The 24,485-nt window shown below is 38.3% G+C and overlaps 1 protein-coding gene and 1 long non-coding RNA gene across 2 annotated transcripts in view; one reads left to right on the top strand and one right to left on the bottom strand.

The window, feature by feature from the left end:
- The window catches only part of LOC310730867, a 402,048-nt gene that overhangs the window by 154,104 nt on the left and 223,459 nt on the right, over positions 1-24,485 (bottom strand). The gene's annotated exons all lie outside the window — the stretch shown is intronic.
- Positions 6,373-24,485, top strand: part of lgr4 (leucine-rich repeat containing G protein-coupled receptor 4) — an 87,289-nt gene continuing 69,176 nt past the window's right edge. The window contains exon 1 of the mRNA XM_083549906.1: positions 6,373-7,165. Coding sequence (XP_083406032.1) covers positions 6,975-7,165 — 191 coding nt within the window. The 5' untranslated portion in view covers positions 6,373-6,974. The remainder of the gene's footprint in view (positions 7,166-24,485) is intronic.

Genomic DNA, 24,485 nt, shown 5'->3' with positions numbered 1-24,485 from the left:
CAGTCAAATTCGATATGATAATCAAAGAGCAGGGCATAGCAGTGAAAGATAAGATAATGCTGCAAGGTCTAGACAAATATGTGTCTGTAAAAGCAAGCTTTAGCTCGTTTAGATAAACCTGACGTCAATGGAGCGGTGACTGTATCAAAGTGATGTGACATATATGGAAGATTTTACTGCTAAGAAGCAGACTGGCCAAACATTAAGCTCTCTCTCTCTCTCTCTCTCTCTCTCTCTCTCTCTCTCTTTCTCCCTCTCACTCTCTCTCTTTCTCCCTCTCGCTCTCTCTCTTCATCGCTCTCTCTCTCTCTCTCTCTCTCTCTCTCTCTCTCTCTCTCTCTCTCTCTCTCCCTCTCGCTTCATCGCGCTCTCTCTCTCTCTCTCTCTCTCTCTCTCTCTCTCTCTCTCTCTCTCTCTCTCTCTCTCTCTCAAGTTCTCTCTCTCTTTCTCTGGCATGTCCGTGTCTGAGTCAGAATACTTAATCCCTGAAGTGCTACATTGGAGCGTGTTTGTCTGTGTGTGTCTACGTGTGTGTGTGTGTGTGTGTGTGTGTGTGTGTGTGTGTGTGTGTGTGTGTGTGTGTGTGTGTGTGTGTGTAGCTTCTTGAAGGCTTTTAAAGTTAACACAGACAGTAACACTGGAATGAAAAGAGCTCGAGTAACTTCAATCTAAATCTAAATAACTCCAGCGCTGGTTTGTTAAGAAGTAAACTATATGGACAAAAGTAATGGGACACAAGACTTTTCCAGTTGTAAGTGGTTCTCTCCAAACTGTTACCACAAAATTTGAAACACACAATTGTTAACTGTCAGAAGTCTTTGGATGTGGCAGAATAAAATTTTCCCTTCACTTGAACTAGGAGACCCAAACCTGTTCCAGCATGACAAAAGCCCCTGTACACAAAGCCAGCTCCATGAAGATATGGTTTACATGAGTTGTAGAGGAAGATCTCGAGTGGCCTGCTATAGATCTCTGATCTCAACCCTTCTGAATACTTTTATGATGAATGAAACACCGACTGCACCCCAGACCTCCTCACCTCACCTGCATCAGTACTTGACTTTCTAATGCCCTAGTGGGTGAATTAGCACAAATCTCCATAAGTACATTCCAAAATCTATTGGACCATCTTCCCAGAAGAGTGGAGGTTATTATCTCATCTTATATAACTCTAATGGTCAGATGGCCACAAACCTTTTCCAGTTCAGTGCCAATGTACTGTATTTCATGCCGAAGAAAGGAAATGCAGTCTTCACATGGCTGAACTGGGAGTAATACAGATTTTCAAAAGAGTGTAGTATAATATTTAAACTGGGCCTTTATAACTCATAAGCACTCATGAGTATTTTCCATAATTTCTTTATGTGACGCTGGAAGAGTAAAAAAGATCAGTGGTGACTTGTTAAGATGGGAGGCTTCAATTTAATATATATAAATAGCTTGATAATAAAACTATTAGTCTTCAGTAAGTTCCCATCAATGGGGTAATAATCGAATGATTTGGGGATATAACAGGCATCCTCTTTTTTTATTTACTTTTATTTTTAAAGTGTTAAAACCCCAAAACCTTTAGATCTAATGTCTGTCATTATGCATTGCACTTTTATTGTATAATGTGCTCTTCTTTGTGTGTGTGTATAAATGCATTCTGGGTATTGAAACGGATGAAGCTCATTACAGAATAAAACAGAATTTCAGGCCCCATTTACGTATATCAGATTATAGCAAATTGTGAGGAGTTGTCTTTAACTAAAAGAAGAATACATTTTTTAAATGCATTATTAGTTTATTAGATTAGCTTAGATTCAATGTGCTTTGCCTTTATCAACAGTGCATTCGTTTGAGATTTCTATGAAATATTCTCCTGTCATCTTAGTTAATGAGAGTTATTGTTAGTTACTTCATAATATAGAAGCAGAAAATTGAAAGCTTCTAAAATGGTGATCCATTTGTAATAAAGCCAATATAAGACATCTGTATCCCAGCTTTACAAAGAACATATCCTAGCTCCAAAATAAACCGCTAATCCTTTTTAGATTTAAAACACATCCACGATGCCATGTGTGTATCCTGTACAACGTGAAGCCTGTTTGTGATGAAGATAATATATATGAGAGAAATGAAATAATACCTCACATTTCTCACAGGTGTAGGGGATTAATAACCACTGTAAGAGATCATCTCATTAAATACTGCACAATTAATGTTAATGATACAAAATAGGGATCATAAAAAAATGACATTTTGTCCTAAAGTTGTTATTTCACATAATAATTTACATATTTACATATATGTATTATTGCATTTACATATATTAATAATTCAGTTCTAGTCATTAATCCTTACAAGGGCAACAGCCGGAGTGTAAATTAGAATGACTTCATTTGCAAATATTTTTCATTATATTAGCTACGCAAGTTAATAACGCAACTTTAGGACATTTTGTCCTAAAGTTGTTATTTCACATAATAATTTACATATTTACATATATGTATTATTGCATTTACATATATTAATAATTCAGTTCTAGTCATTAATCCTTACAAGGGCAACAGCCGGAGTGTAAATTAGAATGACTTCATTTGCAAATATTTTTCATTATATTAGCTACGCAAGTTAATAACGCATTTCCCACATAATAATAAAATAATACAAATTTACTCTGTCTGTCCAAAAGTTTACACCCCCAGCTCTTAATGTACCATGTTGTCTTATTGAGAATCAAATAATATTTGCGCTATTTGTAATAGCTGTATTAGTTGTAAAAGTTGTGTGAATTCAAGTATGGAAAAAACTCATAATAATATAGCTGCTTCATAACAGGGATTACATATGCAGAAAATACTCAAAAACCAAATAATGTGCAATTCCTGGAGTGTTTTTCTGAAGAAGAATGGGAACTGCTCGGGACAAACAAGGGACTCGTGAACTGTTACCACAAAGCATAAAATCAGTTGATGATCATTCAGGTATTAGCACACAATAGGGATGGTTAGATTTATTGATTTTCATTGGTGCACTGGCATAAAACCTAATGATGTGATGCATTGATTTTAAAAAGTGTGCATCGGATACAAGTTGGCATTTGCATCGCAATGTATCGTTTGAAACATATTTGCATTAGTAAAAAAAATGAATTATTTATATATAACTATTAGGAGATGCGGTATACTTTTATTATTTAGAAAGTGACTGATAATTTGTGACCAATACCAATACGTAGATTGATTTCTCCCCGCTAAACTGTTTCTCGAGCACGTTCGCTCAGCACCACTGCTGCTACATGAACATGTATCACAGCAGACTAAGGCGTGTTCTGAGAGTCACATAGAGTATAGATTAACATAGCAGAGGTCGAGTTTCTTATTTCTGGAGATAGAAGAGGAAAAAAAATGTATTTAATCTTTTAATTATTTGTTATTTTTGCACTACAAAGGCCTGTTTGTTAAAGGGCCATGTGTAAGAAGCCGTTTAAATAAAGATCGGATTTGCTGTCTGTCTGAAACGAAGAAATATAAGTGAACAATCTAAACCATATTGAATTGCATGGCAACATTTTTTTCCCATTGCATTTTATTGCATTGAATCACATTGTGTGGAATCACAAATAAAATTGCACTGAATCATATTAAGGGTGAATCATATTGTATCGCAATGCATCAGTAGCTGCTTCATTTGTACCTTTATTTGTATAATTGGCTATGCATCGAGATGCGAATCGCATTGGCCTCACTTATGGAGATGCGAATCCCTTGCACATAGAATTATAAATCATGTGCATGCATAAACATTTGAACTAGTTCATTTCTTTATGTTCAGTCATTATTATATGTAAAATATGTGAAATAGCTATTTAACTATATTAAATAGTTAGTGATTAGTAATTCTGCCACAGTTTTGAATTAACTCTAGAATTTATTTGCTCATTCAGGGACAAATGCAGTTTTATGATCAAACGTATGACCTCAATCAGCGAGATGGAATGAACGTGTGCAATGTTTTATGAACACCTACACCTATGAATTTAGACATGCAATATTACATTCACACACAGAGCACTGAAAGAACACACCCAAAACTGGTTTAAACTGGTTTTGAGGTCCAGACATGCTAGAAATTTTGCAAACAGAATGTAATTCATGTTTATATCCGGTGGACACTGTGTCCTGGACAGGGTGGCTGTGGATCCTGGAAAAACTGGGTGTAAGGCAGGAACGGACCCAGGATGCCACATACACGCAAACACACACTTATTCACAATGTAATCCACCTCCTAATATCACCACTATCACGTCGCAATTATAGAAACCATCAATACTATAGAAAAACGTATTTTAACAGCGTGTTCAATTACCCAGTTAAGTTCCGAAACCCAGTTAAGACAACTCCAAACTTCTTCACTACAACCGCAACTGTGCACCTACATCATCTGGAGCAGTTCAGAATCAATATATAATAACTAATATATGTTATTATTATCTAATAACATGACAAAAAAATTTAAATCTAAATAAAATACAACCTACTCACCAGAGATGCAGACTCATAATTTGCACTGCTCCTCAGAGTCTGTATTCCAGTGGTACCGCTCGTATTCACTGGTCTGGAAATGGTGAACAAACCCCTTCCCGCACTGAGACAAGCTAGCTAGCTTCAGGGTTGGCCGACCTCCTCACGATGTCTGGAAAATGAATTTTTAAGTATGTCCTAGACCAAATCAATTTTTCCACCTCCATAGGCATAAAAGAGTCTAACTCAGATGTATTAATATGTGCAGAGCTACACATGTGTTTTGCCAGTCGAACTTGGCTGTAACAGTTTCCCTCTGACCAACCAATCAGTGGACGGAAAAATGTAAAGGCTATTCTGGGCCAGCTAGCTGCCCTGTGAGGAGAATATGAAATCTGATTGGTTAAAGAAACAGAGCTATTTATTAAGAAGACTATGGTGAAAACTTTGAAGGCTCTTGGCAGATTAGATTGAAATGCAGCACATAGAGGCTGAAATCTGATTAGACAAAAAATCTAACATCCACATACACGTAGTGGAAGCGGTGCAGCCAAGAGAAACGCTACGAAATGAAGAGAATAAACTGTTGGGAATAAAAAATACAGTTTCATGGAACAAATATTAGAATTTAGGTTGTAAATGTAGGTCAGTGTTTCTGATAGTGTTTAGGCCAGCAGAGAAGGCTTTGCTGGTCCTGACCGCCCGCCACTGATTAGAATCAACTTTATAGAGATGAGAAAGTGTCAAAGTTTTGAATGAACTCTGTAGCAGTGGTAGGCTGTCAGGTTCAGCAAGACCATCTCTGCTGACCTAAACTCTATCAGAATCACTAACCTACACATATGTTTGACCATCAATATGTATTGAATTATTCGAAATAGTCTATTCTCTTCATTTAATAGCTTTTTGCTCAGATGCGCTGCTGCAAGAAGTACGTTTAAGTTAGAGGTTCTTTCCAATTAGATTTCAACCATCACATCACATGTATTCAAAGGTATGTATCGGCCATTAAACATCAACATCAGCACATGTGGGCTCTTTTAGCATAAACTATATGTCGCTTGAAATTGTTGCTTTAACAAACAGATTGCGATTTTGGCAGATCTAGAGGGCGTCCAATCATTTTCACAGTCAAAACAGTTTAAAACAGTTGTTAAGCTTTTTTTTATGAACCAGTACCATTTATTTATTTCCTGGAGAATTATTAAAAAAGTGAGTCTTGTGGAATTGTGTTCACTGGGTTTCTTGCTTTTGTAATGGCATTTATTCTCACTGCATGAGATACCTGTTTGTAATGCAGTGCTCTGTTATTCTTTATTTCTGTATAATATTGATGGTTTTTATAGCTCTGGTGTCATAATGATGGTATTAAGAGGTGGACTGATGCAGGCAGGGCATCACTGAAGGCCTGAGTGTGAAATGCATGATGGCGTCTGCTCTATAATGATGAGTAACTCTGTAATACAGTCTTGAATAAACTCTATAGTAGATTTACTAAATAATTAGGGTTCAATTTCTGTTGTTGTGGTTATTATTATTATTATTTATGAATAATTTCCATTTTCTAAAAAGCATATGCAAACTCAAGTCAAGTCAATAAGCTTATATTGTCGTTTCAACCATATAGCTGAAGCAGTACACAGTGAAATGAGAGTTTCTTTCTTATATCCTTAACTGTAGGTGTCTATTAGAAATGTAAGCAGTGTGTTTTTAATTTTTTTTTTTTCATTATCTTCTGTTAAGCTTAGCAGGACATCACAGGACACCAGAGGAGACAACAGGACACAGCGGGACGCTACTCGCGGTTGGACCTCCCCTCTTTCCCTCCTCTCCAACTAATAGCCAAGCCAAAAAGTCATGAATATTCAGCATCTAATTAGCATATTCAGCAGCTCGTGCGTAGCTGACTGTCCCGGGCAGAACGCGGGGCAGGATCGCGGGAGCTGCACGAGCCGAAGGTCGGATATCGCGCGACTGTGTTTTTCTACGCAAACCGGAGGAAACCCTGCGGAAACAGCGCGCTTTTTTTAATCTGTTTGTTTATTTGTTTGTTTCTTTTTCTTTGCGTCGTTTTTGTCACCTTGTTGTTCGGCGGAGGTTCGGGAGGAGCAGCGCGGTGTGCGGTCTTGTTTTAGTTGGAGAAACAAAAGCGGAAAAAAAACACTACGGGGGAAAGGTGTGTTTGTGTGGCCGTTCGGGATTCGAGGCTGCGCGGCACGAACGCCCGCTCACCGGCCCTGCTGTGGGTGCGAGGCGAGCGCTCGGTTTAACCCGCGACATGCACCGATAAACAAAGACGCTGCTTACTTTCGTGTCTGTTAACTCGCCCGCAGATTGAACTCTACAACATCATAAACCGTACGCAGGAAGCGTGGAGAAGACTGCAGCGGTAGCGGTTTGGTTTTCCGGACCTGGTTAAATAAACACGCATACACACACACACACACACACACACACACATACACATGATGATGCCACCGCTTGCCGTCCGGATCCTCTTTCTCGGCTTGTGCGTGCGCGGCGCCGCGGCTCAGGCAGCTTCCACTCCGGCCGTGTGCGCGCCCGCGTGCCGCTGCGACGGAGACGGAGGCGCCGACTGCTCCGGGAGAGGACTGAGCTCCGTGCCGAGCGGCCTCAGCGCCTTCACCTACTACCTGTGAGTCTTCTTTCTGTCTTCAATGTGCGCCATCGGGCTCGGGCACGCTGTTTTTCAGGGCAGCTCGTGTAGTAAATGTGAAGTATAAGGAAAGTTTTTACACGTACAGGGTTGCAGTGAGGTGAGAAAAATCCCACGCTGGAGTGATGAGTAACGGTTACAGTCCTGAATTATCTTTATAGTGATGAGTAACTGTTACAGTCCTGAATTATCTCTATAGTGATCAGTAACTGTTACAGTCCTAAATGAACTCTATAATAATGAGTAACTGTTACAGTTTAAAAATTATCTTTATAGTAATGAGTAACTGTTACAGTCCTGAATTATCTTTATAGTGATGAGTAACTGTTACAGTCCTGAATTAACTCTATAGTGATCAGTAACTGTTACAGTCCTGAATTAACTCTATAGTGATCAGTAACTGTTACAGTCCTGAATTAACTCTATAGTGATCAGTAACTGTTACAGTCCTGAATTAACTCTATAGTGATCAGTAACTGTTACAGTCCTGAATTAACTCTATAGTGATCAGTAACTGTTACAGTCCTAAATGAACTCTATAATAATGAGTAACTGTTACAGTTTAAAAATTATCTTTATAGTAATGAGTAACTGTTACAGTCCTGAATTATCTTTATAGTGATGAGTAACTGTTACAGTCCTGAATTAACTCTATAGTGATCAGTAACTGTTACAGTCCTGAATTAACTCTATAGTGATCAGTAACTGTTACAGTCCTGAATTAACTCTATAGTGATCAGTAACTGTTACAGTCCTAAATGAACTCTATAATAATGAGTAACTGTTACAGTTTAAAAATTATCTTTATAGTAATGAGTAACTGTTACAGTCCTGAATTATCTTTATAGTGATGAGTAACTGTTACAGTCCTGAATTAACTCTATAGTGACCAGTAACTGTTACAGTCCTGAATTAACTCTATAGTGATCAGTAACTGTTACAGTCCTGAATTAACTCTATAGTGATCAGTAACTGTTACAGTCCTGAATTAACTCTATAGTGATCAGTAACTGTTACAGTCCTGAATTAACTCTATAGTGATCAGTAACTGTTACAGTCCTAAATGAACTCTATAATAATGAGTAACTGTTACAGTTTAAAAATTATCTTTATAGTAATGAGTAACTGTTACAGTCCTGAATTATCTTTATAGTGATGAGTAACTGTTACAGTCCTGAATTAACTCTATAGTGATCAGTAACTGTTACAGTCCTGAATTAACTCTATAGTGATCAGTAACTGTTACAGTCCTGAATTAACTCTATAGTGATCAGTAACTGTTACAGTCCTAAATGAACTCTATAATAATGAGTAACTGTTACAGTCTTAAAATGATCTTTATAGTAATGAGTAACTGTTACAGTCCTGAATTATCTCTAAAGTAATCAGTAACTGTTACAGTTCTAAATGAACTCTATAGTGATGAGTAACTGTTACAATCATGAATTATCTCTAAAGTGATCAGTAACTGTTACAGTTCTAAATGAACTCTATAATAATGAGTAACTGTTACAGTCTCAAAATGATCTTTATAATAATGAGTAACTGTTACAGTCCTGAATTATCTCTAAAGTAATCAGTAACTGTTAAAGTCTTGAATTATCTCATTAGTGATGAGTAACTGTTACAGTCTGGAATTAACTCTATAGTTGTGACTCTCGCAGTCCTGAATTAACTCTATAGTGGTGAATTAAACCTGGAGACAGGTGAATTAACTCAGTTGAAATGATATTTAGTGGTGAATAATTTTACAGTTTCCAATTCATTCAGAATTAACTGTATAACAGTGTCAAATAAATAATTCTGAGAAAATAACTGTTGCATGTCAAACTAACTCTATAGTGGTGAATTAACTCTGTCACAGTTTCAGATTAACTCTATAATCCCAAATTAACTTCCATGGTTTTTAGCATAATGTTGTTAACATGAAAACCAGTGTTAATTCTAAAACTCTAAGTCTAAGCCAAGCATCTCTTACATGTAGTGCAGCGTGTAGACCCATGCCATGATTCTGTGACGGGACCATTGTTTTCTTTAGACATAAATTGGAACGAGCCCAAACAGCTATTTCCCTATGTAGAGCATAGTGTGTGTGTGTGTGTGTGTGTGTGTGTGTGTGTGTGTGTGTGTGTGTGTGTGTGTGTGTGTGTGTGTGTGTGTGTGTGTGTGGAGGGGGTGGAGTAAAGTGTGCAGTGCTATTCCCGCTTTATTAAACACCTCTCAGACTGGCTGCTGAACTTGGGCAACCCTAGACAGGGCTTTTTATGTGCCTCAGACCGACTCTCAGTCAGTTTTTTTCCAGAGCATTCCACACACTCGGGCCGGAGTGGACTGTTGCATTGTGGGGTGTTGAGGTTATACAAGACTCATGTAAATTTTATATAATGTGGAGTTTATTGCTGGTAAAAGATTTGATAAAAGTATTCTTTATCAAAAAAAGTTAATAAAGTCTGGAATAACTAACTACATCTTAGGTTTATAACCTCTTTATAACCGAGTGCATAGTGGGAGGGGATGAGTTAGTGATTGATAAGCAGATATAAGTAAATATATATATATATATATATATATATATATATATATATATATATATATATATATATATATATATATATATATATATATACACAGCTTGTTAAAAAGTAACAGCATTCATTTGATGCAACTTATTATCATTTATGCAGTTTTTGTTTTAGACAGAAGTGAAATGGTGATGTGACTGGATTCTAGTCTTAAAAATAATTTGACATCAATTACGCAGTGGATAAAAATGATTCCCTGGATCAGTCCACCCGATTTGACTTGTTCAGGGTGTAGAAAAATATATATTTTTCCAAAATCTACACTTTTCTCAAAAATAAAAAGTGGATAAAGTTGTGTGAAAGACCCAAGTCATAGTATTATATAAAGAATAAAACACTAATGATCAGCATACTCAGCATGTTCTTTTGTTTTCTCTGATCCAGATAAGAAAAAAGGAAAAGGAAGTTTTTATATTCATATTACAGAAAATTGAAAAAAGCCAACCCAGAATTGTGCTGTGTTTTTCCTAAAGACTTTTCTGTGGTGGAAAACTTTGTATTTTTTTATTTTTATTGATTCTCATGAATTGTAAATAAACATGGCCTTGGAATCACCATTGTATGAACCCGTATTGGATGTTGGAATTGTAACCAATCACATTTGAGGAATTCAACAGAATTATAATTGTATTTATTTGTTATGCAGAAAAACAAATTCCACACTTACAACTACTGGCTAACACACTGGCTTATCAGTTATTGTAGCTGTGAAAACTAAAAGTTGTGTGTCAATAGCAGCATTCGAGTTACTAGATAACTCTTGACTCACACACTTCTGTCCTGTCAGGCCAGAGGTTGTATATCACTGAAGCCCCTCCTCACTAAGCCCACTTCTCTTTATTACCTCCCCACTCCACTTCCTCGAAGTAGTTCTGCACTCCATCTTTCCCAGCCTGGCGGGTTTGAAAAGCAGTTCGTCGTAGCTCTAGAAATATCTTTAGCCGAGCAGCAGAGTGTAACCCAACGCCAGGCCAAGTCCAGTTTGCGGAAGTGATAAGGCCAGAAATAAAGCCGGAGTGTTAACACTCACCCAGGCAGTGACCATCTTAGATATAGCAGCGTGATACGGGACGGCCGTGCACTCGCATGACCTGTGCAGACACCAGGAGAATCTGTCTGATTCACTTCCACATTCACCTGGGCCTGGCACACTAGCTTAACCACTCTAACATTCCTGAGAGCAGACTTGGACAGTGTTTGCTTTCGTGAATAATAGCCAACAGGCTGTAAACTGTGGCCGTATATTGACAATACATGCTCAAGTACGAAGCCAAAGTTGAAGTCAAAGTACGAAAATGAATGATGGATAGAGCACAATTGAAGCACAATCGATCGGATGCTTCTCATACGTGAACTCTGTAGTGGCAAATGAAATCTTAATATACTGGTGAGGTAATGCATGTGATTTCCTTCTGGTAGAGTCTTGACTGAATTCTATAGTGTTGAATTAGTCTAGAAAGTCTAGAATTAACCTTTGTAATAGTGAATTAACTTTGTTTCTGTCGAATTAACTCTATAGTATTGATTTGACTCAGTTCGGGTTCAGAATTTACATTTAAGGCTCGGGGTTACTGTTTGGAGGGTCAGGGGTGCAGGCCCCGGTATCGCCGAGCTGCCACTCTTCGGACCCTTAAGCAAATCTTTCGAACCTCTGGTTAAATTTCGGTACAGTTAGGTGGAAGAAATGCAAATTATAACGACGCTTGTCATGTTTTATTAACGCAGTTTATTATTATTTATTATATTATCATTATTGTTATTTGTGATCATCAACATTTGAACAGTTGACATTTTTAAACCGATTTTAAATAAAACGTCTGCTTGGTTAAAAAATATATAAAATACTATTTTATAATATTTTATCAAAATAAAATAGAATCAATTAAATTAATGCACTTTTTTATTATATTGATTAAATTAAGTAATCAATGAAATTGGCACAAATAAAATGTATTAAATAAATGGAAAAATATAAATAAATAGACCCCGTTCGGGTAATACAGATGTGACTGTAAGTGTGTGTGTGTGTGTGTGTGTGTGTGTGTGTGTGTGTGTGTATTTTTAATATAAAATGTTCTAAAGATACGAACTGTTCTACTTATTTCAGCATAGTTTAACATTTAAAGGAGAAGATCATCTCAGGGCTTGCTCATTTGGTATGAATATTTAGGGATAAACTTATCGGGACAAATTTTCTGTCTGTATTTGTTTATCTGCTTTGACAGTATCTATTGGCAAAAGCTTTATACAAATAAAATTAAGTTGAATGGAATAAAATTACGTTTTTTTTCTCCCAACATCCTGAATAAACATATGCATGCAAATTGACTGACTATAAGTTGCTCCTATGTGTGAAAAAATGTGTGAAAGTGACTCAATACTGAGTCTAATATAGTTGTGTCCAGTTATTGACACCCGTCTTGATATGATTATGAAAATCTATAGAGCAGGATTAATGGGGCTGATCAAAAATGACATAACAGCCATAAAATAAAATAAAAACTGCTTACAGTGTTGCTTAACTGTCTGTCTGTACCAGTCAAGGCTTGAATGGCAGGGTTTGTCATGATCCGAGATATGCCCTGGCGCACAGCCGGCTCACAGCGCAGCACAGCGCCGCATGGCTTATTGCATTTTTGGTATTTATTTATGTAATTGATAATAGTAGGGCACCCCTCTGTGTCTCTGCCCCGAATCACATTCTGTCGCCCCCTCTGTGTCTGTCCTTGCATAGACGGAGAGACAACTAAAGATGATCAGAGGGGAAATTCTAGATAAATATAGAAATATAAAAAAGGACAAAATCAGTCTTATGGAAAGAGAATGAAGGAGAGGGGAAATAAAGAGAGACGTGCATATTGTGTATCTGGTTGATGATTATCCCTTCCTGTGCAGATAGCAGCTCTAAGGCTTGTGTGGTTTTTAAAGTTTGCACAGTTTCAACAGGCCGTTGCACAACGACTCAGGTTAATGATCCACTGCGGCGAGGCGGGGCGGCAACGGCGGCTCACTGACGCAAAACCCCAGCTCAAGGAGCAAATAATAGGAGCACAGCCGTCACCTCGGCACACAATCCAAAACCTTGACCTTGAACTGCAATAAAGAAAAAAAACGAGGCTATAACCTATTGTGGCGCATGTTCAACCTACCCTTTGCAGATAACGTGTACAATGCATGCATTGTGCATTCAGTACACGATCTATGGAGATTCCCTGATACAGACACACTGGAGACTTTTCCAAGGCGATTAGCACCAAGATTGCTTGAATTATATTGTTATAGTGCACGACTTCGATTTCAAGCTGTTTGACCCTCACCACTTTGATGGCGTGGCGTTTTTTAAAATTCCGTCTCGTCCAAAATCTCCGACTCGCCACGGCGCATATATGCGCACGAAGCGGAGACGTCCCCTCCCTCAGCAGTCGTCCACGCGCCATTAGGAGCCCCTTGTTTCAGACTCACTTGAGCGATTCCTCATCCAGAGTTAGGAATGCGCCTTTGTGTCTTGTTAAGCGAACGTAGGCGCCACGCTGCGCCGTGTCATAAAGGCCAGGGTATGAGACGTGACGGTCGTGTCGAGCCAGACAGAACACACACCTCGAGGTTTCCACAAGGCTTTTAAGGAGCTTTCCACATACGACATGGGGACAAAAGTGTGTTTGTACATGAATCACAGATGAAACAGAAAACCACGTGGGCCGCACTAATGCACTTTTAATAGTGCTTACAGGAGCTGTGATACGACTGAGTCTGAAAGTCAGGAATGAGGGTTTCTCTCCAGTTTGATCAAATCTTAGGCTTGGGTTTTTTTACCAGGCTTTAAAGCTATTTTATTGATCTCACACAAAGTTCGGAATGGGTCCAAGCATCGGGTCACCTGCGGTGGTGTTTTTCCAGACCCTGGTTTGATCTCCACAGTTGAAATACTTGAAAATGTGTGTAATATATCACTGCTTTAAATGTCCTGGAGTGGCTGTATTCTTTGGGTTCATATTTTAATGGTAGGGGTAGCAGGGATTTTTTTAAGTAAGGACTTTTTTCGAATGACTTTCCATCAGTTGTTGACAAAAGAGCTACTTAGAGGATAAACAATGCTCATGGTGGTGCCCCATTCTCTGCAAATAGGAAGAGAAAAACAAATAACATGGACCACCAACATCCAACTAGTCAGGACAAGAGGTGTCTGTACTTGTCAGTCATGTTGCCTATGACTAGAGTTCAGGTGTTTCAGCCAAGTTGTTTCCCAGGCATGGTGTTGGAAGGAGGGATATACTTGTTTGGGATGAAAGATAAATATAGTGAGCAATTCTATAACAGGCTTGTAAACATCTCTGAGCCTCTACAGAGCACTGACACTGGAGTCTCCGTCTATAAAGGGTAAATAAATAAATAAGTAAACTCACCATGATAACGTCTGCTTCTTCTGCTTCTTCTTTTTTTCTACTTAGTACTTATTACTACATTTTTAGGTTGACCGATTCATTTTAATCAGCACCGTAGTTGATTGCTGGAACTTTCAGCTTTCTTCAAAAATCCGTACCGATAGTTTTTCAGGGTTGTGTTATATAGTATGAAAGCAGCCTCTAGAGGTGAATTACTGACACTTCTGCTGTTTATTTAGTGTTTTTTTTTTTTTTTTTTCTTAAAAATTTTGGATGTAACTGTTTTTATTTATTTGCAGAGCTTTTTTTCCAATGCATGTCTCTTACTTTCTTCAGTATTTATTAATATAATTATTCATATTTATTTCACGTTTCACATTTTTAAGATTCAGTACTGTTTTTTTTTTTCTTCTTTCTAATAGATTTCAGTACTACTTTACATATAGTGTTAGATTTTTTTATTTTTTATCAAGTGTTTATTTTAAAAACTATAGTTTGTTTAATCGGTTGTCGGCAAGTACGATCCAACCTAGCTATCAGTATCGATAAAATTAGTCGACCTCTGATAACGAGCACGTTATAATATACCCATGATTTGCCATGCACTCAAAACTGCTGTTATAGAACCGTAATCAGACTTAATCTGGTATATCTGGTAAACTTGGTATGTAATTTTTTTTTTAGCCTTTAATATTTTATTAAAGCATTGTTTTATTATCTGTAAAAGCTTGTATTACACACAAAACTCCCTTTTGGTATAGATCAACATCTGCACCAGTATAGATGTATAGGAAACGGACACATAGTGGCATTTGTGTCCTTGGGAGTATGAACGATTCTGAGAACTTGGATTGATGTGCTGCATACTATCTAACCTGCATAAAAATATCTTATTATAACTTGATTTTAAGGGAAATAAAAGGCAGATCTGTATCACACTGATTAGGCACTTTGTAGCACTTTAACAGGTTGAACACGATGCCAGAAGTGGGCGTGGCCGAAATGAGAGGCACCTCCCCTTTATTTTGCAGTTACTTTTGTATGTTTGTACATGCCTGCAGCATTTTCTAACTAAATGAGATTATATTATTTGTAAAGTAAATTCCTGAACAAACTAGTAGCCTAATTGAAACCACTGCAACCCTGAACAGGCGACTGCTAAGGATGAATAAATGTAATTACAGCCATGTAATAGCATGAAAGAAAAAACAACATTACAGTCAGGCTCTTGAGTTGTGCAACAAAAACAAATGTCCTATTGTTGGGAAAGTGTGATTTCGAATCCCAACTAAACCACAGCCATCTGTGGCTCAGGGCCAAGGGAGCAAAATTGGTCAGGCTGGGAGAAGCATTCTCTCTCTCTCTCTCTCTCTCTCTCTCTCTCTCTCTCTCTCTCTCTCTATATATATATATATATATATATATATATATATATATATATATATATATATATATATATATATACCCCCCTCTTCATCTCTCTCTTTCCCTCCCTCTCTCTCATGTCACAGGCATGAGAAAGAAGGTAGATAGCGCTGTCCTCTGAGTGCTTCATGATGCAGCAGCATTGATCCATGAGCAGCAATTTCCCCCCCCCCCCTCCCCTTTTTTGTTTGGCACATGTCCGTTTGATAGGATGGTTTGGTTTTGTCAGGTGACAAAGTTAACGAAAGGTTTGGGGAAAATGTTAAATGTTCGTCTCTTGGGTTCCATCCTTAATACACAACATACATCCGGACAAAACCAAACTGTTACCACAAAGTTAGAGGCACACCATTGTGTAGGATATCATTGGATGCAATACCATTACATTTTATCGTTTACTTGAACTAAGAGACCCAAACTTGTTCTAGCATGACAACGTCCCTGTGCACAAAGGTTTACTAACGCACTTGTGGCTAAATGAGCACAAATCTCCACAAGCTCTCTCCAAAATCTACTGGAACAACTTCTCAGAAGAGTGGAGCTTATTATAACAGCAAGTAGAAACAAGATGTGGAATAGGACGTTCAAAAAGCTCATACGAATCTTATGGTCAGGAGTCGATATATTGGAACTAACAGTAATACCAACTCTAAGATATATTAAGAGTTACAGTAGCATAGACAGTGACTGCTTCACCTAATAAGAGCACTCAGAGCTCCTCAGAACAGAGAAGTTCATCAATACAGCAAATGAAAAATATAGGTTCCATGGGAAATTACTAATAGTGGAACAGCTTTACTAAATGAATAAAGACTTCTGCATGTTTTGGGTGATAATTAGAACATGGAAGAGGAATATGAGCATATGTAAACTAGTATACTGTTGTCCTGGCTTTGTTCTTTGGCAGTGTTTTTCCCTTTTTTTTTTTTAGCATTTTGACAGCCTCTTAAGACCAGTCATATATATATATATATATATATATATATATATATATATATATATATATATATTTGTAAAACGTTGCAGCTGGACAACACTTCTCACTTCCATTCACACTCATCCTCCCTTAGCGCAACGGCACGAGAATAACTTTAATAAGTTATGAGACAAGAGATGCTGATTGTTGAGGGAGAAAATCTGGAGAGAATACGAGAAAGTGGAGAAAGTGTGGTCCCTGGTCTGATATTTGAGCCTTTATTGCCTGCCAGTTATTGTAATCTTTTTTTTTTTTGTTTTTTTTTTCTGTAAATCTTCAGAGCAATTACATCTGCACTTTTTACCTTTTAAATCCATTTTCAACCCCCCTCATAAAAGCCATTTGTTGAGATTACTTTAATTGTTTATAAAGTTTAATTGCAGGACTCATTAGAGTTTGCCCAGAGTTTTTTTTTTTTTTTTTTTACATTGGCAAGACATTCTTAGGGTGTTTTTTGGATGGTTTTGTTAGCAACTGCAGTAAAATGTTCAAAATGATCTAATGTTTTTTTTTCCCCTCATGCACCCCAAATCCCAGAGTTTAATAAAAATGTGAAATTGGATTTTATAATTACTCAGATTCTTGAGTTATTACTTTTTTTTCTGTGATGGTCATTTGTAAGCAGAAACATCTGTGAGGTCTGCGAGAGACACAATAGTGTAGTGTATTTTTGAACGATTCTTTTTTTTCTTTTGGAAATTGCCTTATAAAACTGGTCATACTGACATATTAAGGAAAAATAAATGTCAATAGAGGTCTAGATATAAAACAGAAGATTTTTTAATGATCTCTGGAGTACTTTTATCTCTATTTTAACCTCTAAATGCTTAAAGGCACCATAAAAACTCTATTCCAGTGTGATAAATTATGGAAAACAGCCACTGTGGAATCAGCATTTTTGTGGATGCCAGCCATATGGGTTGTAATAAAAAAATATCTATATAAAAAATGAGGCGTGGTGCATAACTGTCTGGGCATAACAGACCACGACGTACATGGACACGGGTCATAAATCACAAAGCAGATATTTAATAAAGCCATTTTCTTGTTTGGAAGTTGATTTGCTAAACCTGGCATATTGCGAAATACTTAGATGCCTACTTTCTTTGTCATAATGTCTTGGTTCAGTTGTTCAGTTCAGTTTGATTTACAAGAAATTGGTTATTAATTTTGATATTAATTTGAACATGAATAGTCATAACGAATTTTTGAACAACAATTAGCTTTGATATAATGCAGGTTTAGATCTTTTGTTGTTTGTATATACACTATATGGACAAAAGTATTGAGACGCCTGACTTTTCCAGACATGTGTTGTTGTTCTCCAAACTTTTACCGCAACCAAACCTGTTCCAGCTCTATGAATATATGTTTTTACGGGTTGGAGTGGAAGATCTTGAGTGGCCTACTATAGAGCTCTGACCTCAACCCTATTGAACAGCTTTGAGATGAATTGGAACGCTGACTGCACCCCAGGCCTCCTCACCCTACATCCTACTTGACTTTACTATAACCCTATAACAGCTTATTATAACCTATTGTAGCTTATTATGTCAGCATTCGGGACTAAATGGTGAATGGTAGGAATGGTACGTGTGTGTGTGTGTGTGTGTGTGTGTGTGTGTGTGTGTGTGTGTATATATATATATATATATATATATATATATATATATATATATATATATATATATATATATATATATATATATATATATACACAGTGTATAATAAAAACATATTAGCTAAATTAGATTTTAATCAATATTGCCGTCAATAAAACTACAAATACATCTCAAACAATAAGTTTCATCATATACGCCACACGAAGTCGAACCTGTTCTCTGACAACACTTTAATGTCAAATTCTGGCTCCTCGTTCTGCCTGATAGACTTTTTCCTGATAGCAACACTGACAGCTCTGTGCTTGTACTGAATCCCTCTGTGCAGCTCGTCTGAACTATTTAAACTGGTCAATGATGCAACACAGGAATATAAATAGAGATGCAGAGCAGTCTTTAAATTGATCTTCGGAACTTAATAATCGGCACGAGATTCCTGTCGCATGGGCACTGAAAACAACAAAACTTTGGGGACACCCCCCTTCCACACCCTACCCCCAACATGTTGTCATTAAGAAAGACTTTGTATTCTTTAGGATTTCAGTTTCCCCTAACTGAAACTAAGATTTACAAACACCTGCTCCAGCATGACAGCTAGCTCCATGAAGACATGCTTGGAGTATAAGAACTTGAGTGTCCTACACAGAGCCCTGACCTCAACCCCATTGAACACCTTCGGGATGAACTGCCTACACCCCAAACCTCCTTGTGCAACATCAGGGTCTTACTTTACTAATGTCTCAAAACCTCTCAGCCACACTCCAAAATGTAGTCAAAGCCTTCCCAGAGGAGTGGAGCTTATTGTAAAGAACAACAACGGGGATACATTTTAAATGGGCTGTTCATCAAGGACAGGTATCCACATACTTATGGCTATGTATCATGTCTCGAATGTCTAGAGGGCAAAGGAAATAAGAACAATTTATATTAGTCTGATGTGAAGCAGAGATGATAAACAGCATCCATTTTTTTTTAATTTGCTATATGTGTGTACAAGGATTATTTTGTGCTTCATGGGAAAATGTGTTCCAATGAGTAGATCTGCGACAGGGTCAAAGGGACTACAAGTTAGAGTAGTAAACCGTCTGTTTTCTCTGCTGGTACCAAACAGCCACACTGAGGCCGTGTGTAGTGCAGGGTGTAAAGCGGATTACTGGACGATTTGGTGTTCAAGTGAGCCTGTAGGCTGTTCTAACGCCCTGACATGTCGTCAGCATTGTAATGGGCCTGGCCTTGACAGTTCTTAGGATATAAGCCTAAACCGTTAGTCACAGCTGTTACAGTGTCAGTGTGATCCCCTTTTGGTTCAGGTATTCGATAATAAATCTCCATTGCGAGACAGGCAGCGTCTGGAAAAGATTCATTTTGCTTCATTGTGTTTCTGATGTCGTGTTTCTTCCCCAAACTCACACCGAGCCGTGACGTCTACTCGTCTTATCGATCGGGAAGGATTCCCTAGGGATTCCTCCCGATCCGGGTATTTCGTCATCACCATAGGAACGACAGCCTTTCTTCAGCTTAAAAGCTTAACGGCAGTCACAATACACCCCGATAAATCTCTGCAGTGTCGTCTTTCTTCTAGCTGTTGCACAAGTCCAGCGTCCCAGCACCAAGTGCTCACATGCACTCGATATGAGTATGAGAGCCGCCTCCTAATCAGCTACACCTTCGTGATTGACGACCGAACACACCGAAAAACGAGAAATTCAGCGGTCTGGATAAACCGGGCCTCATACGCTTTCATTTACACAGCACTATTCAACTCTCAAAGCAGGAGGTATTCGTTAACAGCACGACCGTTTGGACCTCAGCTTACTGCATTAGATTGATGCACTTGGTTCAGTGTGTAATAAGTTCAGTCAATGAATATGAAAAATGAATGAATGTATTTTTTGACCAGTCACTTTATAGATGATTTTATTGCTTCAGGAGGCTCTTACTCACAAAGCATTTTACATTTACCCCATTTGGCAGACACCCTTATCCAAAACGACTTACAAATGAGCAGTTGAGGGTTAAGGGCCTTGTTCAAGGGCCCAGCAGTTGCAGCTTGGTGTTGCTCGGATTTGACCTTCTGATCTGGAGTCCAATACCTTGACCACTAAGCTACTACCTGCAGTGCAATATGCTATACACTACACGGACAAAGTATTGGGACACCTAATTCTTCCAGCCACGTGTGTGTTGGAGGGACACATTAGCATTACATTTTCCCTTCATTTGAACTAGGAGACCCAAACCTGCTCCAGCATGACACTTTACTAACACCATTGTAGCTGAATCCAGTCAAGTCAAGATTATTTCTAAAGCTTTTTTTCACAACAGATATTGTCTCAAAGCAGCTTTATAGAATTTTAAGAGTTAAGGTGAATGGTGTGTATTTATCTCTGATGAGCAGCCATGGTGACTGTGGCAAGGAAAAACTCCCTTAGATGTTATGAGTTAGAAACCTTGAGAGAGTCAAAAGGGGAAACCATCCTTATTTGGGTGACATCAAGAGTGTGATCATAAATCTTTAAACAATACAGAACACTGGAGAGTGAGAACTAACATGAACACTGGAGTGTACGATTATGAGTAATGTTCTTTCTACAGTCTTATACAGTCATTTGTGGTTATAAAACTAGGAGCTACTGAGCAACTCATAAAATAGCTCAACATTTGCGATCATCACAGATCCAACACCAGCTTCTCCAGCCAGAGCCTTTAAACACTCAAGGAGGTCCAGTGTTCCCACATGAAGTGGGATCCAATTGGCGCTGGTACGTCTCTAGATGGTTGGGGATGTTTGCGGGGTCGGCATCTACCTAGTTAAAGGTCCACAATCTTCATAAGGTGGGACGTGACTGGGGCTGGAGCAACCTCAGGATGCCTCAGGATGGAAAGAGAATGAACACAAATCTCCACCAGCACACTCCAAACTCTAGTGGACCATCTTCCCAGAAGAGTGGAGGTTATAATAAGCTATTAATATATTATTATAACTAATTCAAAGTAATTGAGGATTGAATGTGGAATGGGATGTTTGAAAAAAGCACACGCCGATCTAACTTTCAAACTTTTGTCTGTATAATGTATTATACAGAAGTCTTTTTTTATAAACACATGCTGGAGGTATTTTGAGGAACAGGTAGAGGAAATACGCCTAAGAAACACTGTGTTTGTGCAGCCAGCTTGGTTCCTGCGACAGTGCTTCATTAAAGTGGGAAATAACAGTGATTTGAGTCGGAAATGTCTCTTTAGTGTGCACGGCTGAGCGATCAGTGTTTAGCAGAGTGGCCTGCTGGGGACACAGAGTCTCCACGACCCAGACATTGCTACATGAGGCTGCATGTGCTGTGTGCTGTGTGCTGGAGCGGTCAAGAATTTTCTCAACCCCGTGTATGTATGTGTGTGTGTGTGTGTGTGTGTGTGTGTGTGTGTATGTGTGGACATTTGGGTCTTTATAGATTGGGAGGTTTTGCTTCCCTTTGCTTTCAACAAGGTTCTGTTTATATGGCACCTCTACCCTTTCTGTAAACGGAGTCTGTGTGTGAGTGTGTGTGTGTGTGTGTGTGTGTGTGTGTGTGTCTGTGTGTGTGTGTGTATACAGTGGAGGGTTGTTTTTTGGGGAGATGTAGAGGTGGTCTTCCTGGATTTTTTAAGGCTCTGTTTAATATAGCCCCCCCTCTCCACTTCCTGTGCAATTTTATATGTATGTATATGTGTGTGTGTGTGTGTGTGTGTGTGTGTGTGTGTGTGTGTGTGTGTGTGTGTGTATGTGTGTGTGTGGTCGTACATAGTGCCACTTGTCTGGCATTTCCTGTCAGTCCACTGTATATGGTCCCAAGTGATTTCTGACCACAGTGCACCCTATCATGGCACGAAACACAGCAACTCCCAAGACCTCTCGCATCCATCCCTGTGTGTGTGTGTGTGTGTGTGCATGTGTGTGCGTGTGTGTGCGTGTGCATCAAATTTATTTCAACTACATTGAAAGACACACAGTTAAATAAACATTCACTCCCAGTTCATCTATTTCTTCCACTCACTCATTTCAGGTTTCCAGTGTGCGGTTTATTTAACTTTCATGCCTCATCTTTCCTGAGCTTCCTAAAGAAGTCTGACAGACTGAACATGTGTGTGTGTGTGTGTGTGTGTGTGTGTGTGTGTGTGTGTGTGAGTTACTTGAGTTATGAGTGGTTAAAACTTTAACCATTGGTAAAGCCATGCTTTAAAGTTTCAGTTATGATTGTTTATATGAAAATCTCGATTATGGGCACAAGTTTTTTTTATTACCCAGAATTCCACATACACTCTTCTGCTTTCCGGCTCTCTATACACATCGTTGCACGAGGGTGGATAAATCATTAGCCCGGGTGCCCAGGACAAACAGATTACACATGTGGGTGGTCATTTTTTTATTTTTTTTCCTTTTGCTTAGTGGATGAGTGACTGTGGTCTTTTCTTTCTTTCTTTCTTTCTTTCTTTCTTTCTTTCTTTCTTTCTTTCTTTCTTTCTTTCTTTCTTTCTTTCTTTGCTTTTGTTCAGGAAGAAATTGAATTGTGTTTTTTTGCAATCTTTCGAAAGCATGAGCATCAGGTATTGAAAGTCTTCAGCACACTGTAAAGTGCCTTGAGATCTTTGTGCTACAAACTTTGTGAAGGCAGTTTGTGTCAATTCTTTGTTTGACCGTGAGCTCTTCTCATACTGTGCAACACATTTATACACCCCAGTGATTTCATGCTGCTTAACATTTCAAGACTGCAATCTGGATTTCCGATTAACTGATGACTCATTATGCTGGGATTTGGCTGCTAGCCTCTGCCATCTTCTTCTTCTTCTTCTTTCAGCTGCTCCGGTTAGGGGTCATCACCGTCGATCATCCGTCTCCATACCCCCCTGTCCTCTACATCTGCCTTTTTCAATTCAACTACCTGCATGTCTTTCCTCACCACATCCATAAGCCTCCTTGGCCTTCCTCTTTTCCTCCTTCCTGATGGCTCCATCCTCAGCATTCTTCTACCGATATACCCCATGTTCCCCAATTCCAATGTCCAAACCATCTCAATCTCACCTCCCTCACTTTGTTTACAAAACGTCCTACATGCGCTGTCCCTTTAATAAACTCGTTTCTAATCCTGTCCATCCTCATCACTCCCAACGATAACCTCAACATCTTCAGCTCTGCTACCTCCAGCTGCACCTCCTGTCTTCTACTCAATGTCACTGTCTCTAAACCATACAACATCGCAGGTCTCAGTACAGTCCTATAAACTTTCCCTTTCACCCTCACAGATCTATCTTTCTATCACAAATCACTCCTGCTATCACTCTTCTCCACCCACTCCACCCTGCCTGCACTCTTTTCTTCACTTCTCTAACACACTCTCCATTACTTTGCACTGTTGACTCCAGCACTTTCTTCAGAAACAGGGTTTCCAAGGAGTTTTAGAAAGTAAAAAAAAAAAAAAAACTTTTAAATGAAAAAAATCTCAATTTTAGGCTTTAAAAAGTCTTAAATTCTCTGTTTTAGGTCTGAAATCATTTTAAACAGGTGGCCATTTTTAGATGTTCTTTCTTTTACTAGTCCAAATCTAATTCGCTGTATTACGACTACAAATGAGATCACACATCTAAACAGCTCTTTGTTATTGGTGCGCATCTCTCCTGAATCGGACCACAAGCGTAAAACAGATTTTAGGGAAGTGCAAGTTTTGCGATATTTGGCTGGAAAAAAATTAATATAGACCTTGGTTAAGGTCAGTTGCTAACAACATATTTGCGTGTGTTTTTGATTTCGTGACTTAAATTTTTTTTCCGAATGTCATAAAAAGTCTTAGATTTGACTCGGTGAAACCTGCAGAAACCCTGCTACAGGTGACTGCAAAGTCTTGACCTGAAGAAATGAAGAAATGTGTCTAATGTGGTATAAGAACAGCACTTTTAAAATCGATTGCTCATTACATTAATCGAGTACTCTCCAGTAGGTTAGTTTACTTCAATTTGAACATAACACACTTGGGTTCGTGTTTATGGCTATAAACATCTTCGACTTAATACAGCACATGTGATATATACAGAAATGACGATTAAATATGTTTTCGACTCCACAGCGATCCGGTGGGATATGTTTAACCAGCGATACGACTCAATTCGGATCCGATTCAAACCATTCAGTTCAGTTGGTGTCCTTGTTTCTTGACATGTCTCGGTTTTTACTGTTTTTTTTTTTTTTTTTTTTACTGTATTAGTGAAATGCTCCCAAGTGCTGCGTATCAAGATTTCAGATTATTTGTAGCAAATGCAGCAATACATGAAGTTGTAAAAAAAAAA

Source organism: Silurus aristotelis, assembly GCF_946808225.1.
Source record: "Silurus aristotelis genome assembly, chromosome: 9".
Classification (NCBI taxonomy): Eukaryota; Metazoa; Chordata; class Actinopteri; order Siluriformes; family Siluridae; genus Silurus; species Silurus aristotelis.
Note: the sequence above shows the minus strand (reverse complement) of the source record. Positions and strands in the feature narration are given on the sequence as shown.